Genomic DNA, 17,725 nt, shown 5'->3' on the forward strand with positions numbered 1-17,725 from the left:
GACTCTAACAAGGGGACCTGAATGGAGGGAGGCTTTTATGCCTGTTTGAAGCTAATTGGAAAAGTATCTGCAACTCTGGGTTGGTTTTGTGTCCCTCACTAAGGTCAGTTCCCACTGGGTGGAGAAGTATAGGGGGACTGAGACTCTGGCTGAGGGTTTTCTCATCACTTCAGAATGGAATGCTCTGTAGCCAGGCCTGGCATAGGACAGCTTTAAGAAGGAAACAAGCTGGGGGAAGGTGATTCCTTGGAAATAAAGCATTAAGCAGAGAAGTGAAACAAGGCTGGCCTACCACACTTGTTGGGGGGCAGGGAGGGCCAAAGAGGGGAAGAAGTGGGGGAAACAGGACCTACCATACTGGTGGTTGGGGGTGAGGGGGGTTGATGTGCTGATAACCTTACGGCCACACCACAGCACTCCCCAACCACTAATTTGGTTTATCAGAGTCAGAGGCTTGGGGGAGGGGAAATAAAGGGAAGAATAAAGAGCTGACAAGGAGCGTTTCTGATGTGAAATCTCTCTTGCTATATATACTCTTAGCTTCTTTTCTTTGTGGTCTCGGCAGAACAAGACTGCTCACATGGGATCTCCAGCAGGTCTCCAGATCGCCTGGCTCTCTACTTGGGGGTGGGTGGGGAGTGGGGGGAACTCAGGGCCTCCAAAGAGGAGCAGATGGGCCAGGCTGCACCAAGTGTCTGAGAAGTGATAGCATCTCCTGCCCGGGGCTTCCCTCAGCAGCTGCTCTTAAAGCTCCCCCTTGACAATAACATCCCCCAGGAGAAGGAGGAGGGGATAGGAAAGCCGCAGAAAGACCTCCTGGGCTGCAAGAGGAGGGAATAACAGCCACTGACCTCTCCGCCCCCTCCCCCACAGCTGTCACCTTTGTCAGCCCCAAAGCCGCCCGCCCGCCGATCCATTCCAGTCCCTGCTCTTTCCGCAGCCTCAACATCTGCCCAGGGAGCGTGGCCCCTAGCTGACCCGCTCCCCCTCCCCTCCCCTCCCCTCCCCCCTTCCCCAGAGCTGGAGGGGCTTTGGGCGCTCCTTATGGCTCCCGGGCAGCTGAAGGTCTAGGTCACGGCAAAGCTGGAGCCAGGGAGACCAGAGGACAAGGGAGGGGAAGAGGAGGGGGCGAGAAAGGAAGGGAAGCGAGAAAGAAGCGGGGAGGAGGAGGAGGCAGAATAAGGGCTGTAGGGACAGGGAGGGGGAAGAGGAGGAAAAGGGGAGGAGGAAGGGGCATAGGGCCTAGAGGATGGAGATAGAGAGGAGCAAGGGGAAGAAGTAAGGGGGATAGGAGCCGGAGCATGGGGACCGAGACGGGGAGAAGGGGGAGGAGGAAGGGGGTTAGGGAAGGATGAGGAGGATGGAGAGGGGGGAAGGGGGAGGAGGAGAGGGAAGAGGGGAATGGAAGAGAGAGGGAGGGAGGACAAGAAGGAAAAGGAGGACAGAGACCCAAAGAGTCCCGTAGGGAGCAGGAGGAGAAGAGAGGAGGGAGAGTGGGGAGAGAAGGGCGGGCGCTTTGACGCGTTGCTCCAGCTCTCCGCCCCCCCCCCCTCCCCTACATCTGAGTTAAAAGCTCGGTTGGTCTCTTCGCCGTCGCCTCCTCTGCAGGACCAGCAGCGCGGCCGCCTCGGGCTGGGACCCGTTCCTGCTGCCCCCGTGCCCGCCGCCCGCTGCCCGCTGCCCGCTGCCAGTGCCCATCAGGACGCTCATTCCTTCTGTGGCAGCGGCATTCGGGGCTGGCCGGAAGGCTGGGGAGCTCCCGCTTCTCGCGGCGCTGGCTGGGCTGCTGTAAGGAGGAGGGCAGAGGAGCGGAGCGGGTACCGAGCGCCCGGGACTAGGTCCCCTCCCCGCAGCCCAAGTTTGCGTTCCTGCTGCTGCCACCGCCGCCGCTGTCGAAGCTCAGCTTCTCTTCCTCTGCCTAAAGGTTCCGACACTCTGAGAAGCTGGTCCCTACCTGGCAGGGTTTGGGGGAAAGGGCACTAGCTTCCCTCTCTAACAGCCGTCACAGTCCCCCAAGACCTGGGGTCGCAGAGAAAATCTGAGCCTTGAATGCCGAGACGGATGATCTGGGGTCCACATATTCACAACTGAAGGCGGTCGGCTGTGACCTAAGACATTCTTCGGCTGTTGCCCCGGAGACATCAGGGGAAGATTAGTCACGATTTCAGAGCCTGCTGGGGTCCCTGCTGGGTTGGGGCTCTGCACTCTCTGAGCCTGGCGCTGGCTAGCTAAGGTGGTCACCTGACCTTCCACCTCCGCTCGAGCCTGGAAGCTTTGTCCCTGGCACCCTCCACCAGCCCCGGCTAGGATGGGATCAATAGCTCTTGTCTTTTCTTCTTTGAGCCCTGAACCTGTCTCCCCCTCTCTGACTTCTGAATCTATTCCTCAGTTTCCCCACCTGGGTCCAGGAGAGTGCTGATGCCCCTCCCCCCCCCGCCAGAAACCCTGAGGGCAAGGGTAGAACCTGAGAACATTGAGAAGTAATCCATCCTGGTCCCCTTTACCTGCCTGATTCTCAAAGGCTAGGCTCCCTGCCAGGGAGTAATTAGGGACAGGATACATGGCCAAGTGGCTGAGAGACTACCTGACCTTTGGTGGACGGAGGCCGCCCCCACAACCCCCCAAACCCGATTATACAGAGAGTGACATCTTCCGGGCCTACCGGGTTCAGAAGAGTCTGGACTTCGAGGACCCTTATGAGGATGGAGATGGGCAGGAGGAGCCAGAATCGACGTGCTCTGGTTGCCCCAGCAAGCCTTCCTGTCCTGGGGACCACCAATACGATTCCCCCAAACACCGGCTCATCAAAGTCGAGTCTGGCGACCTGAACCGCAGTAAGATGTTGCTAGGGAGTCCTGGGGAGGACAAGGTAAGTGCCCCGCGTTTGAGGGGAGTGGGGGTGGGGAGGAGGGATGTAGCCCTTAGGTGTTCAGCCCTAGCCCAGGTAGAATGGTCACTGCCTCGATCAGCGTGCTTCCTGACCTAGGGAAAGTCACTGTCTTTGTATTCTGCCCAAGGTCAACGGGTACTGGGCTGAAGAGCAGGCCAGAAAAGATGGGTAATACTAACTCCCATTCCTCTAGCCAGAGCCCTTTCCAAGAAACAACCCTCCGGGTCAGGTAGCACAAAGACACTGAACCCATTTAACAGGTGACAGAACAGCCTAAGTCTGGTGTACTATCATGCAACTATTAAGGGCATGAGCTAGAATTTGAACCTGCTTCTTCTGACTCTAAATCCTGCCTTTAAAAACAACCTCTCAATCATTTTGTTTAGAATAGAAAAGGAAAGGAAGCCAAAGAGCTAGCTGCCTGTGGCACCTCGGGGAGCTGGGGAAAGCTGCCATGGGGTACGGGGTGAAAAGGAGGGAGCCCCCGGAGGGCTGGGACCAATGTCAGATCTGTCAGGGGTAGGAAAGGGTGCCTGCAGTTATGGGAGCCTGAGTGCAGATGAGTGGTTGGGGACGGGGGACAAACTGGATGTTAGGTGTGATAGATGGGGATTAAATAGGGACGCTGGCCCGGGCTGGATGGAGAGAATGAGGGAGAGGCTGTGACTACTGGAGGACAGAAAAGGACGGAAGAATCAACCTGAGATAAGGGGACAAATGAGCTTTGAAAGGACTGGAGCCTCAGTGGATCATAGAATGTCAGAATGTGGACTTTAGGATGTCGGAGTCAGAAGGGACCTCAGAGCAGAGAATGTCAGGGCTGGGAGGGACCTTAGAACACAGAATGTCATCGAGGGGAGGCCAATAAAATGGAATGAAAGGATTGGCAAGGGTTTAAAACAAAGGATGTCCTCATCGAAAGGGACACAGGCCATAATGCCAGGGAGACCCATGGATCCTGCAACACAAATGATGAGAAAGACCCCCAAGGTGGATCATCAAGGCCACAGGGCTGAGGGTGGGGAGGGTTGAGTATGTGGGAGAGGTGTCAGAGAACCATCCTGAGTCCCTTGTCCTCACCTAGACAGCAGATGACGGTGAGTATTCGGATCCCTTCGATGCCCAGGCTAAAGCCCAGTTGGGTGCCCCAGAGCAGCTGCCCCCTGATAACGGCTACACGGAGCCCTGCGATGCCCAGTGTGTGGTAACAGGTGAGTGTTGCTGCATTGGTATGGGTGGGCAATGCTTACTTCTGCCTGGCCCTCGAGGGGCCCTTCTCAGGTTTTCCATTTGTCCTTGAAGCCAGGTCTCTCCTGACATCCCTAATTCCACCCACCCCCCCCAGCAAGATGGGAAGTGTAGCGACCATAGCACTCACCATGGACAAATGCACTTGGCCTTCTGGTTCTCTCTCTACAACTTCTTGTCCACTCCCCTGGCTTTATCTTCTCCATGTGAGGGACTCCCAAACATCCATCTCCAGGCCCCCTGAGGGCCAGCTCCATCTCCCCCAGAAGCACCAAATTTCAGTCCCAAGGCCCCTCTGAGGTGATCCAGCCCAACACATACCTGAACAAAGAAACCTCTTTACAACTTACCTGGGATGTCTTTGCTCCAGCAAAGGGGAGCCCACGGCCTTCTGGGGCAGCACATTCTGCTTTTGAATAAATCTAAAGCTAGAAGGCTTTTCCTGGCATCAAGTCCAATGTGGCCTCCTTGAGACTTCCACCTGATGCTCCTAATTCTATCTCCCGGGGCAAGAAAAATAAACCTAGTCCTCTTCCCTACGATGGCCTTTCAACCTTTCAAATACTTGAAGCCATCATCTTCTCCCCCCCACTCCCCCCTGGAAAAGATCCTTCAAGTGATTATCATACAAGGCAGCCAAGTGGCAAGTGGATCAAGCATTGGACTTTCAGTCAGGAAGACCTGAGTTCAAATCCTAACTCAGACATTAGCTATGAGACCCTAGGGGAATCACCCTCTTCTCTCAGTTTCCTCCTCTGTTTTGTTATTGTTGGGAGTTTTTGTTTGTTTGTTTGTTTTGTTTTTGGTGAGGCAATTGAGGTGAAGTGACTTGCTCAGTGTCACACAGCTAGTAAGTGTCAAGTGTCTGAGTCTGGGCCAGTGCCACCTAGCTGCCTCCTTAAAAAGAGAGGTTTTTTGGGGGGTGGGGGGTAAATGAGGGTTAAGTGACTTGCCCAGGGTCACACAGTTAGTGTCAAGTATCTGAACTTGAATTTGAACTCAGGTCCTCCTGAATTCCAGGCCAGTGCTTTATCCACTTCACCACCTAGCTGCCTCTCCTCCCCTGTTAAATGGGAATAACAGTAGCCCCTCCCTCACAGGATAGCTGTGAGGATCAAATGACAGAATATACATAAAGTAATTTGCAAACCCTGAAGCGCTAAATAAGTGTGAGAGTCTTGAACATCCTGACTCCAGAATTGCTTCAAATGATCAATGTTCTTCCTCAAAGATGGTACCCAGAAGTGATGATATTGTGACTCCAGAGGAGGGCCAAGCAGAGTAGAGTGCAGTGGGCCTCTCACTTCCCTAGTCCCGGACTCTGCCTCTCTGAAGGTAGCCTGTGATTGTATTGTTTGATCCCAAGTCCAAGACTTAATATTTATCTTTATTGGGGGCAGCTAGGTGACACAGTGGATAAAGCACTGGCCCTGGATTTAGGAGGACCTGAGTTCAAATGCTGCCTCAGACACTTGACACTAGCTGTGTGACGCTGGGCAAATCACTTAACCTCCACTGCCCTGCCCCCCCCTCCCCAAATATTTATCTTTATTAAATTTCAGTTTATTAGACAGAGCCCAACACTGAGGCTTTGTGAATCCTGTTTGAATCTGTCATCCATGCTAGCCGGTCTTTCTCAATTTAGTAGCATCTGTGAATCTGATAAGGGCAATACAGGATCAAGGACAGATCCCTGGGGTGCTCTACTAGACACTATCAATGAAGACTCTCTTGCGCTGGTGGCCATTTGACCAGTTCTCAAATCCATGTAACCATTCCATTTAGAAACCTCTCCCTTTTCCTCTTCATTGGAATTGTTTTCCTTTATTTCTTTAGAATTTCATTCTCGGGCACTTCCCACCCCTCCTGGACCGACTCTTCTGGTAGAATTTTAGTCTCTGGGATTCTCCTTCTCCTTTTTTCTAAATGCTGTGTCTTGCCAGATGTCCTACTAGGGACTCATGTTCAACATGTCCAAAACAGAACTCATGTCATCATCATCCATATGTTCCCCTTTCCCAAGAAAAAGCCTTTCTCTCCTACCAACTTTCTTTCTTTTTTTTTTTACAGGGCAATGAGGGTTAAGTGACTTTCCCAAGGTCACACAGCTAGTAAGTGTCAACTCAGGTCCTCCTGAATCCAAGGCCAGTGCTTTATGCACTGCACCACCTAGTTGTCCCTAACTTTACTATTTCTATTGATGATCCCCTATATTTTGTGCTCAAAACCTCAGTCACCAGGCTCTTCCCCCTCCCTATTTCCTCCCCCAGTTGGCTGCATCTGTCAAATCCATATCCTTTCCCTGCTAACAAAGCCACTGCCCTCATTCAAACCCATATCACCTCTCACCTGGATTATTGCAATTGCCTCTCCTTTGGTCTTTCCTTGACTCATCTCTCTTCTCCACAGCTGCCGAAGAGATGCTCATAAGAGAAACCATGTCATCTTCCCCACTCAGTAACTTTCCTTGGCTCCCTATTGGTCTCTACGATAAAGTAGATGAATTCCTTAGCCTGGCATTGGAGGCCTTCCCACATTTTGGCCTCAGCCTACCTTTTCAGCCTTATTATTCTCCTTCTCCCATTGCACATTCCAGCTGTGTTGTATTTACTCCCCGTGACCTGATTCTTGTCCTATCTTCAGACTTCTCTCTCTCTTTTTTTTTTTTTTGCAGGCAATGGGGGTTAAGTGACTTGCCCAGGGTCACATAGCTAGTAAGTGTGTGTCAAGTGTCTGAGGCCGGATTTGAACTCAGGTACTCCTGAATCCAGGGCTGGTGCTTTAACCACTGAGCCATCTAGCTGCCCCTTCAGGCTTCTCTTGAATGGGGAAATCTTGCTTTTTTTTTTTCCCAAAGCTCATCTGATTCCACCCAAGTCATGAAGCTTTTTCCCACCCCAAAGTTAAAAGTGTTCCTGTCTTCTTCCAATATGCCAAGAGTTCCTGTCCCCAAGCTGAGGGTGTTGCTGCTTTCCTCCAGTATGCCTAGAGATCGTTGCTTGCAGTATTTTCACTTTGACCTGGAAGCTCTGGATTTTGATTATGACATTCCTGGGAATTTTCATTTTAGGAGTTTCTTTCAGGAACTAATTGGTAGAATCTTCCTATTTTCACTTTGCCCACTTGTTCTAATATAATATGTCTGGGCAGTTTTCTTTTATGATCTCTTTAAATAAGTTGTCCAGGGGATAGCTGGGTGGCACAGTGGATTGAGCACTGGCCCTGGATTCAGGAGGACCTGAGTTCAAATCCAGCCTCAGACACTTGACACTTACTAGCTGTGTGGCCCTGGGCAAGTCACTTAACCCCAATTGCCTCACATACACACACACATACACACACACACACACAAATGTTCTCCAGGCTCATTTTTTGGTCATAACTTTCAGGTAGTCCAATGATTTTTCTTTTAGTCAATTGAGGTTGTAACTTCCCCAGGGTCACATGGCTAATAAGTGTCTGAAGCCAGATTTGAACTCAGATCTTCCTGACTCCAGGATCAGTGTACCTTATCCACTGAGCCACTTATCTGCCACTAGTCCAATTGATTCTTAAATCATCACTCCTTGATTTATTTTGTCAGTTGTTTTTCATATGATATCTCTTACGTTTTCATTTTTTTTCAGTTGATCAATTTTGTTTTAATATGCTACCTGTCTCATGAACCCTCTAACTTCTCATTTTCACGGGGTCCGTTGCTTGGGTAAAGTTTTATACTTGGTGTGTTAAATTGTTAGTTCTCTTTCTAAGTTTCTCCTCCAAAGCTCTCATATCTTTTCCTTATTGTTCTCATTTATCACATAATTTTAAACATTTTTAAACATTTGTTTCATATCTTCTAGGAATACTAATTGATCTTGTGATCAACCTTTGTTTTTCTTTGAGGCTTTCTTGATATTTTGAAGTTATTCTCCTCTATGGGTTTCTGTCTTGGGCATCCCTGGCACCAATAATGGTTCTTTATCTTTGCTCATTCTTCCAATCTTATTTCCTGGATTGACATTTTGTGTTATGACAAAGCTCTATGCACTTCTGGCAGGATGGTCATGGCCTTTTATGGTCCTGATCTGTCTTATCTGGACTCTTGCTGCTATATTCTTTTGGCACTGAGTGCCGGGTTCTGCAAGTATCACAGGGGATGCATGAGGCAGGAAGTGGACACTATGGGATCATATCATGAGTACAGTCTGATTACTGCCCTCCTGGGCTCTCTGGGCTCCAGACCCTGGGTTGAGTCTAGGCCACATAACTGTAAAGTTGTCCCTGGATGGCATTCTAGTAGATGGTAGTTGGCCTCAGCTCCTATCTGCTAGCTAAAAGGTTCAGCAGTTCCAGAATGATTCTCTTGATGCCATCTTTGTTCAGGGTCTGGGCTTAAGTCTCCAATCTTCTCTGGGAGAGTTGGGCTGCCAACCTAGTTTGAAGCCCCAGGGACTGAATACATCAGGCCCTCCTGGGAAACCCCAAGCCTTTGGTGTAGAGGTGTCTTCAGCCTGTTCTGAGTCCAAAAACTGCCTGTGCTACTTACCTAGCTCTGTTAGATCTAGGGGTGAGACCAGGATCACAATTCACTCTGGGAAGCCCTGCCCTGCTGCCTGAGGTCCAAAGGTGTGAGGCCAAGATTCTGGTCTCTCTGGGGGACCCCACAGTGCTGGCCTGGGCCATTTATCTAGAACTCTCCCTCACCCCGTCACTCCTTACCTTGCCAACATGGCAAGTCTACTAGTAGACTATAAACTCCTTGAAGGCAGAGACTGCGTTATTTTTTTTTTTTCATTTTTTTGTCTCCAAGCACATTCAGTGTAGAGGGGCAGAGACAGGAACTGGACCTATGATTTCATAACAAACTCTAAGGTGAGGAAATTCCTTCTACCAATTTGGATCAGCACCTTTTCTGCAAGTCTTAGAGAGTTGCTTAGAAGAACTGAGAAGTTAAATGATCCGTCCAGGGTCAAACAGCCAGAATGCATTAGAGGTGTGATCTAAACTCAATTCTTCCTGACTTTACTGCCAGTTCTCTATCCACTGGGCCACACTGCCTCACAAGTATGTAGTAGGTGCTTAATAAATGTCTGTTGAATTAAACTACATGTAATTACCCATCAGACCTGCAGCTCTATGACACACCCTATGAGGAGCAAGGGACAGGGGACAGCCCTGAGGCTGAGGCGAGACCCCGGCACAGCCGCCTGCCCCGAGATGATGAGCGCCCTGCAGAAGAGTATGACCAGCCCTGGGAATGGAAGAAGGACCACATCTCCAGGGCTTTTGCAGGTATTAGCCCCTGGCTCCCCTGAGGCTTCTGACCAACCCTAGCCTTACTGGACTTCCCACTCTTGAACTCTTTTCCTAGTCTCCTTTCCCCTGCCCAATCTCCAATATACACACCCTGCCAACCCCATTCCTTACTTAGTGCTAGAGAAATGTGTCAACCCTTAACAACCCTCTGCTAACTCCCATATGTGCTGACTCTGCCGCATCCTTCATTCTGATATCTGTCCAGGCTGAATCTTCTCCCTCTTTTTGGCTGTGATTGGGCACTCATCATACTAGCTTCATTTTTAGTACATGGAAGCCCTATTCCTCTTAAGCCTGAAAGCATCCCCTAATTCCCACTTTTCCCCTCTCTGAATCCAAATGCCAGACTCTGATTTTGTTTGTTTTTGTTTGTTTATTTGTGTTTTCTTTTTTTTGGGGGGGGGAGGAAGGGGTACCTTCAGGAAGACCAGCTGCTTAAGTAAAAGCATTCTTTGGTTTCTCTCTGCCTCATCCAGTGCAGTTTGAGAATCCTGAGTGGGAGCGAGCCCCGAGCCTGGCTAAGGAGCTCCGGAGGCCCCCAGCTAAGACCTCAGGCTGGGTGGGGAAGGGGCCCAACCCAGAGGAGCACAGCCCCCAGCCAGCTGAGCGTGTGGACCCAGCCCTGCCCCTGGAGAAGCAGCCGTGAGTGATGAGACCTAGACAGCCCAAGGTGGGGGAGGGCTGGAGAATTCAAGGCTCAGTTCAAATGTAGTCCCCCTTCAGGAAATCCTTCCTGATTTCCCCTCCCCAACCCTAGCAGCCCATGCTTCGATGGTCCCTCTCCAGAGTAACAGGTTCTCAGCGTTGTAAGGGCACTAGAGATCAAATCCATCTCCCTTGGGTTTTTGCTGGAACAAGGAGGGGAAGGGAACTGCCCAAGGTCACATGCCAAATTAGAAACAACTGGGGGGCAGCTAGGTGGCACAGTGGATAAAGCACCAGCCCTGGATTCAGGAGGACCTGAGTTCAAATCTGGCCTCAGACACTTAACACTTACTAGCTGTGTGACCCTGGGCAAGTCACTTAACCCCAATTGCCCTGCAAAAAAAAAAAAGAAACAACTGGGATAAGGACTCATGGTCCAGTGCCTTGAGTCTCAGGATGCAAGGATGGGGGTGGGGTGGAGGGGGTGGAGTTGCAGAGCCTGGTCCATCCCTGAGGCCGTGGCCTTGGCCATCTACCTCCCTACACTGCCTGTTTCTTTCTGTCCTCATCAGGTGGTTCCACGGCTCCCTGAGCAGGGCTGAGGCTGAGAGCCTCCTGTCCCTCTGCAGGGAAGGTAGCTACCTTGTCAGGCAGAGTGAGACCAGCCATCCAGACTTCTCTCTGTCCCTCAGGTGAGCCCCGGACACTAGGACACTGGCCACATTGGAGAGGGAGCGAGAGCCGGAAGAGGCCCTGGTGTGCTCCCAGGAACTGGGGTGGAGGCTTTGGGTTGAGAGGGAGGGATTCTATTTGGATAGCATGTGTCACCAAGACCAAAGAGGGGCTGAGGACAGGTGAGGCATCTCTCTGCCCTTCAGCAGGCAGGCTGGTGCTTAGCTGACAGGCATGGTCTGTCACTGGGTTCCTGTTCCAAGCCTTTCCATCCCTATAGGAAGCTTTGGGCGCCCAGCAAGAGGGCAGAGAGAATCATGATAATATGTGCTATGCTGCTCTAGAGCAGGCCTTCTGAAATTTTTTCCACTCAACTCCTCTTTGCCTGAGAAATATTTACATGACCCGAGGTATATAGGTATGTGAAATAGGTATACATAATGTTTTTACTGGGGCAGCTAGGTGGCACAGTGGATAAAGCACCAGCCCTGGATTCAGGAGGACCTGAATTCAAATCTGGCCTCAGACACTTGACATTTACTAGCTGTGTGACTCTGGGCAAGCCACTTAACCCTCACTGCCCCATAAAAAACAAAAAGCCAAAACAACCTTGTAATGTTTTACTGTTTTACTGCTGCCAGATTTTTTGAGACCCCCACATTCAGTTATGCGATCCCATATGGGGTCTCCACCCACAGTTTAAGCAGCTTTACTCTAGAGCAGCATCTTCTGCTTAGTTTATTTCTCCATAGAAGTAGGTTCTTTGAGATCCAGGCCATGAAGGCCATCTGGGATGTTTGTAGATGTGCTTCCAAAGGGGAGAGAGAGAGCCAGGAATCACAACGCTTGGGTTAGAGTCTTGATTCTGACCTTGACTCACATTGACTGTATCTCAAGGACTAACTGACTGATGTTAGCAAGTCCCTTCCCCTCTCTGGGCCCATCCAGAGCTTGTACTGTCTGCTTTTCTCCTTAGCTCTAGACCCCCCCCCCCCCCCCGGGACCTCTCCCTGACCCCAGGGCCTGCTTTTCATTCCTAGGAGCAGCCAGGGCTACATGCATATGAAATTCACCCGGACAAAGGAGAACAAGTTTGTGCTGGGTCAGCACAGCGGGGTCTTCTCCAGTGTTCCTGAGGTGGTACACCATTACAGCATCCACACGCTGCCCGTGCAGGGCACTGAACACCTGGCCCTGCTCCACCCCATCACCGTGCAGATCCCCTGATTGCCTTGGCATGGTGCCTGGGGCATGTGGGACCCAAGGGTCATCCCTGCCCCATTGCCCTTCCTGGGCTGCTGCTGGCTTCTGGATGTGTCCAGGCTGAATCTCAGAGCTGGAAGAGATGTCAGACCACCTAATCCGACTTCCCCTCAACAATGCCTCTGATTAGTGGCCAGCCATTCCTTGAAAACCTCTAGTGATGGGAAGCTGACAACCTCCTGAGGTGGCCCATTTCACTTCCTGGTGGCTTTTGTTATTATCTAATAGAAATCTGCCTCTGGATAGCTTCTCCCCATCCTTCCTAGTTCTGGCCTTGGAGACCAATAGAGAACTGGTCTCCCTGTCTCATGTGTCAGCCCTTCAAAATGCTTGGACACTGGCCCTTCAAGTTCTAGCAGGCTCAGCATCTACATGGACCTTCAACCAGTTGTCCAATGTCTGATCTCAAGGCCCATCTCTGTCCTGGTCACCTTCCTCTGGACTAACTCCATTTTGTTACTGTCTTCCCTATAATGGGGTCCCCAAGCCCCACTGATGAGATCTGACCAGGACTCACACCTCCCTGGCCCTGGACTTGGTGCTGCTCAATAAAGGCCAAAGGTCAAGTTGGCTACAAGGTTACATGCTCCTGTTGACTTATATTGAGCTCCCCCAAGATTCATTGAGTCCCCATTTCAGTTCCTGAGCCAGCCCCCTGGGGAAAAAAAGGTGACCCTAGCTAAAGCAAAGACACAAGTCCCTAGCTTAGCCCTAGGGCTACCCCTAGATGTGATGTCTCTGTTCAAGACACAGACCCAGGTTCTGCCCCTGTACATGGAAGAGTCTACCTGGAGAAATTACAAAGGGTGAATGGAAACTCAGGCTTGTGCCCCTTCCCCTGCCACTTCCCATCCCAGGCTGGAAGAAGCAAATGATGCAGATGGACAACCTTGGCTCCCCTGTGACCCATGCCTGAGTTTTCAGGCTCCAAGAATTTTTTCAACTCTTACCCCCAATAAATAAGTTATATGTGACTCCTGCACACTGTCTTGGGGGAGGAGGGGAGGACAAGAGCTTTTGTTGGGTGGGAGGAGGGTTGGTGTGTGGGACCTTTTTCAGTCATACCCTGTCCTGGTTGCTAGTATAGGCAAGGCATTTGGTGGGCAGGAGTGTGGGGGATTATCTGTCTGGCTAAGTTGAAATGTGCATAGCTCAGTCTCTGTTCACTCCTTTTTTTTTATTTTTTTGGGTTGGGCAATGAGGGTCAAGTGACTTGCCCAAGGTCACACAGCTAGTGTTAAGTGTCTGAGGCCAGATTTGAACTCAGGTCCTCCTGACTCCAGGGCCAGTGCTCTATCCACTATACCACCTAGCTGCCCCTCTGTTCACTCCTGTTGAGGGATGGAGGAGGATGGGAGAAGGAGGGTCATCCAGAACAGGGCTCGAAAGGCTTGCAATCGGTAGAGGAGCCTATTCACCTTCCCCAGACAGGCCTGTTGGTCTGCTCTTCTCTAGTCCCCTGCAGGTCCCCTTGGCTCTGCCAACCTATGTGTATGTCTGTGCCTCTGGCAGTATCAGAGAGGACATCTGTCTCCATGGAAACGGGAGGGGGAAGATTGCTCTCAGCTGGTGACACTTCAAGGTGACAGGCAGAGGCTGGAGGCAGAAAGGGCCCCATCCCATGGGAGTCTTCAGATCAAGCTATAGGCAGAGGGGGCAGGTAGAAGTGGGTTATTCTGACCACCTGCCCAAGCCCCTCAGGTCTCCTCTCTTCTTCCATCTGTGCTCCTAGGGAAGGGGTTAAGAAGCAGCTGCAGGAAGCTGACAGTGTGTGTGTGTGTGTGTGTGTGTGTGTGTGTTCATGCGGCATACATGTGATGGGAGCTCTGGGCTGCAGGCCAAGTCTAGAAAAAATTCTTGGTACTCTGATCGTGGGATGCAGGCTGGACATACCAGACTGGCTTCAGACCTAAAGCTTCTCCCAATGGGACCAAAGGAAGCCCAGTGTATGTGGGGGACAGGGTAGAAGAGGCCAGTGTTTAAGGCACTTGAAGATTGGGGTAACAAGAAACTGTTTCTGATCCCCCCGTGTCAGGAAAGGCCCCAGGAAAGGTCACTTCTCTCTGCATCCCCCCAACCCACTCAGTTATTCCCCTAAAAATGAATTACTCTTTGAGGACTGTGGGGATAGGGACCCCCATGTACTTCAGTCTTTTCCCCATCCCAATCTCAAGATCTCAGTTTTCCAGATTCCAGTCTTCTTCCAATACAACCAAGATCCCAGATTTCCTTACTTCCACCCCCACCCAACCCCTGAAGATTTGAGCTTCCCCAGGTCCCTAGAGAGAGGAAGTGACTTGTGGAAGGTCCACTTAGTCAGGTCAGCTAGTTCTGCAGTAAAAATCTGGTCTCTCCCCTGAACTTACTTACTCTCAAGTCTCTCCTGATCTTAACCACCCAGCATTTAACTTCCTTAGATTCCAGCTTCCCAAATAATAGGTTTTTCAGACTTATCTCATCAATACCAGACCACAGATCCATCTCAGCCCTTCTTTACACTCCAATTTTAGTTCCCCAGATAGAAGTCCCTGGGATCTAAGTCTCCCCCAGAGTCTAATCTCATATTGCAATACCCCCAAATCTCAGCTCCCAATCTCATTCATCCCAGTTGCCTAGATCCTAATTTCCTCAGACGCAAGTCCTCTTAATTCCAACCCCTCAGATTTCAGTCTCTCATACTCCATTCCTTTATTTTTTCTTTTTAAGTCCCTTGGGGTGTTACAGTCCACACCCCTCCCTGCCCCCTACCCCCATCAAACATGGGGATCTGATTTCTTTTTGTTTAAATAATAAACTTGAGTTCCAAATCGTATTGTGATGGGTAAAACTAAATGTGTGTGGTCATCCTACTTGTTCCCTGTGTGGGGAAAACTAACTAGGACAACAGTTTAACAGTTTAAGTATTAAACATTTATTAAAATATGTTAGAGATTAACAAAGAGAGAACAAGTGTCTCTGAAAGAATAGGAAAACCTTAACTACCTCAGCCACTCCTGGTTCAGCTGCCAACCCCACCAGGTTCCAACCATCAACTCCCCAAACCAACTGACTAAACCAACTACCTCACACACTGCTTCAAGATGATTGGTTGAGAGTGGTCTCATGTTGATGTAAGGTAACTTCGGGACACTGAAACTTAGAAAGGTCAACCCATGCTCTCACAGCAGGGGGCCCCTGCTAACATTCTCACACTCCCCCCACTGTTCTTCATTAAGAAACAGTAGTTTCGGGGGCAGCTAGGTAGCACAGTGGATAAAGCACTGGCCCTGGATTCAGGAGGACCTGAGTTCAAATCCAGCCTCAGACACTTGACAATTACTAGCTGTGTGAGCCTGGGCAAGTCACTTAACCCCGATTGCCCTGAAAAAAAAACAACAACCAAAAAACCAAAACAAAACCAAAACAAAAAAAGAAACAGTAGTTTCCTTAAATGAAGCAATCACTTTATAGATACTTATAATTAACAATGTAAAGGGAATGAAAAGAGAGAAAATAAATTGAGCGACACATTGACAAAAACTAAAGGGGGCACTCCCCTTTAGTAGGCAGACATTACAAATAGTGTATGAAATGGGAAAAGGAAAACAGGAAAATGTCCGTTCAAGTCTTTAGAAGTATTTTCTCAGATGATTCTTGGGATGTCTTCTGGGTATAGATCTGGATTCTGGTGTTGGATCCTGGGCATGGTCTCAGGTTGTAAAAAAGTCTCTCTGGTGTTTCAGACACTGATGATCAGCTAGAAAGTCTCCTCAGATGGAAAATTTCCTACAAAATTGATCTTAACACAACTTTAAGTAACTTTGCCAATAACCAAATCAAACAATGAGAGTTCTCAAAAACCTATCTAAGGAAGTTCAGAATCTTTTAGAGATATAATAAAAACAAAAACTTTATTTTATTTTTTAAATTTAATATTTCTGTAAACCCCCCTATGGGGAATACATTGAGAAGACAATTGTGATATTAATTAAGAAAAGAATTTTTTATCTTTGTTTCATCACTTTTTGCATCATTTGCCTAATTATCCTCATGCCATTATGAGAAATTAAAGAATCTAATATAACTGGTAACAGATGTCAAGGCCAAATTCAACATTATATCCATCATGACATCTGAGATAATTATGGGGTTACCATAAAAGGACAGAGGAAGAAGAGAAATTAGCATTGCCAAACTTTGTATGTTGAGGGGAAACTGAGTCAGGCTTAATCAGATGAATAGGATTGAGATGTTCATGGCATCAGGCAAATAGGAAGGGGAATTGAAGTCAGACGTAGAATGAGATATCATAGCCCAGCTATCTGGTGCTATGTGGAGGGAAAATTAAACCAAGAGAATCCAACCTCAACTTTTTTTTTTTCCTTTCATTTTTTTTTTTGGTGAGGCAATTGGGGTTAAGTGACTTGCCCAGGGTCACACAGCTAGTAAGTGTCAAGTGTCTGAGGCCGGATTTGAACTCAGGTCCTTCTGACTCCAGAGCCAGCACTCTATCCACTGCACCACCTAGCTGCCCCCAACCTCAACTTTTGCTAATAGCTGTTCTCTCTTGGCCTTTTCCAAAGCATTGCACTACTTGGACTTCACGCGTGTCTCCCCTTCTGTGAGTGTGAATGGGAGTGTGAATGGACTGGCACAAGAAGACTAAAGATCTCGGGGTCTAGAAAGGTAGAGTTTTCAGATTCCACTATCCTTTCCCCTCCCCTACACCATCAGTCTTCTGTTTCTCTCTAAAAAGATCTATAAGTGTTTTGGTTCTGCCCCTCTGAACCTCTTTGAGAGGGTCTATAATTGTTTTGATTCTGCCTCCAAAGGGGTTTCTAAATTCACCAGTCATCATCTGTCTAAGTTCCCTTTGCATAATTCTACAGTACCACATTATGTGTCCCTGTCTATTGCAGTAATAACAAAATCTAGGGGGTTGATAGAAATTCAGGGGTTGATAGCAATTCTCAATTGCCTGACCTCATTGCCTTGTGGTTTCCTGTAATGGAGCTAAAATGCTCTGTCTGTTCCTTTCTTCCCTCTCATTTCCTTCATAAATATATGTTGCTATTTCTTTGATTCTGTCAGTACTCAGGGCATTCCAACCTAGACACTGTCTTTCAAAATATTTTCATATTTCTGGCAATGATTGATGCACAAAATGATTAGAGATAAAATGGTCATCACTAGAATCTAATGGGTCCAATCTAGTATATTGTTTGGCACTCTTACACAATCTATCATAGAATCTATTAGGTCTTCCATTAGGTTCCTGAACTGTATCTATAAATTTTTGACAGTTATCAGTCTTGCTAGCACAGGATTCCATTGTCTTGAACAATGTTTCCCTTGCTTCCTGCAACTCATCAAAATGCTCAGGGATATTGGGGTCCCAGTTAGGGTCTTCTAAAGGTCATTGAATAGTAACTTTTCCTGATGTTTCTAAGGAGTTTGCTGCAGCTAATATATCAGCTCTTTACCCCCAGGATAATATTGTTTGCATGATGTCAGTAACATCACCCTAAGTGGGCTGATATCTTCTGAAAATTGCTCTAAACTGGCTGAAAACTGTTGTGGGATCCTCATCAAATTTAGGAATATTTTGTTTCTATGAACTGAAATCTTTGGGCCCAAAAGGTGTATATTGTCTGAGCTTTACTACAGAAACCTTTTGGTTATGGATGAAAATCTCTTGAAGGGAAAGAATTTTAGGTTTTTCTGTCTCCA

At 48.8% G+C, this 17,725-nt stretch overlaps 1 protein-coding gene across 1 annotated transcript; it reads left to right on the plus strand.

The window, feature by feature from the left end:
- The first annotated feature begins 1,445 nt into the window (after positions 1-1,445).
- On the plus strand, positions 1,446-12,990 carry SHD (Src homology 2 domain containing transforming protein D). Its single transcript, XM_043993827.1, has 6 exons — positions 1,446-2,869; positions 3,975-4,101; positions 9,245-9,412; positions 9,913-10,078; positions 10,654-10,773; positions 11,794-12,990. Exons 1-6 carry the CDS (start codon positions 2,561-2,563, stop codon positions 11,978-11,980), a joined length of 1,077 nt encoding a protein of 358 aa, XP_043849762.1. The 5' UTR covers positions 1,446-2,560; the 3' UTR covers positions 11,981-12,990.
- Positions 12,991-17,725: the final 4,735 nt, after the last annotated feature.

The sequence above is a fragment of the Dromiciops gliroides genome, chromosome 1 (genome assembly GCF_019393635.1).
Source record: "Dromiciops gliroides isolate mDroGli1 chromosome 1, mDroGli1.pri, whole genome shotgun sequence".
Lineage (NCBI taxonomy): Eukaryota > Metazoa > Chordata > Mammalia > Microbiotheria > Microbiotheriidae > Dromiciops > Dromiciops gliroides.

Bases quoted from the DNA above. Each gene is read 5' to 3' on its own strand.
- SHD (XM_043993827.1), top strand. From the start codon at position 2,561: ATGGCCAAGTGGCTGAGAGACTACCTGACCTTTGGTGGACGGAGGCCG. The intron at 10,079-10,653 runs GTGAGTGATGAG...TGTCCTCATCAG, and splicing joins CTGCCCCTGGAGAAGCAGCC to GTGGTTCCACGGCTCCCTGA. The intron at 10,774-11,793 runs GTGAGCCCCGGA...TTTCATTCCTAG, and splicing joins GACTTCTCTCTGTCCCTCAG to GAGCAGCCAGGGCTACATGC.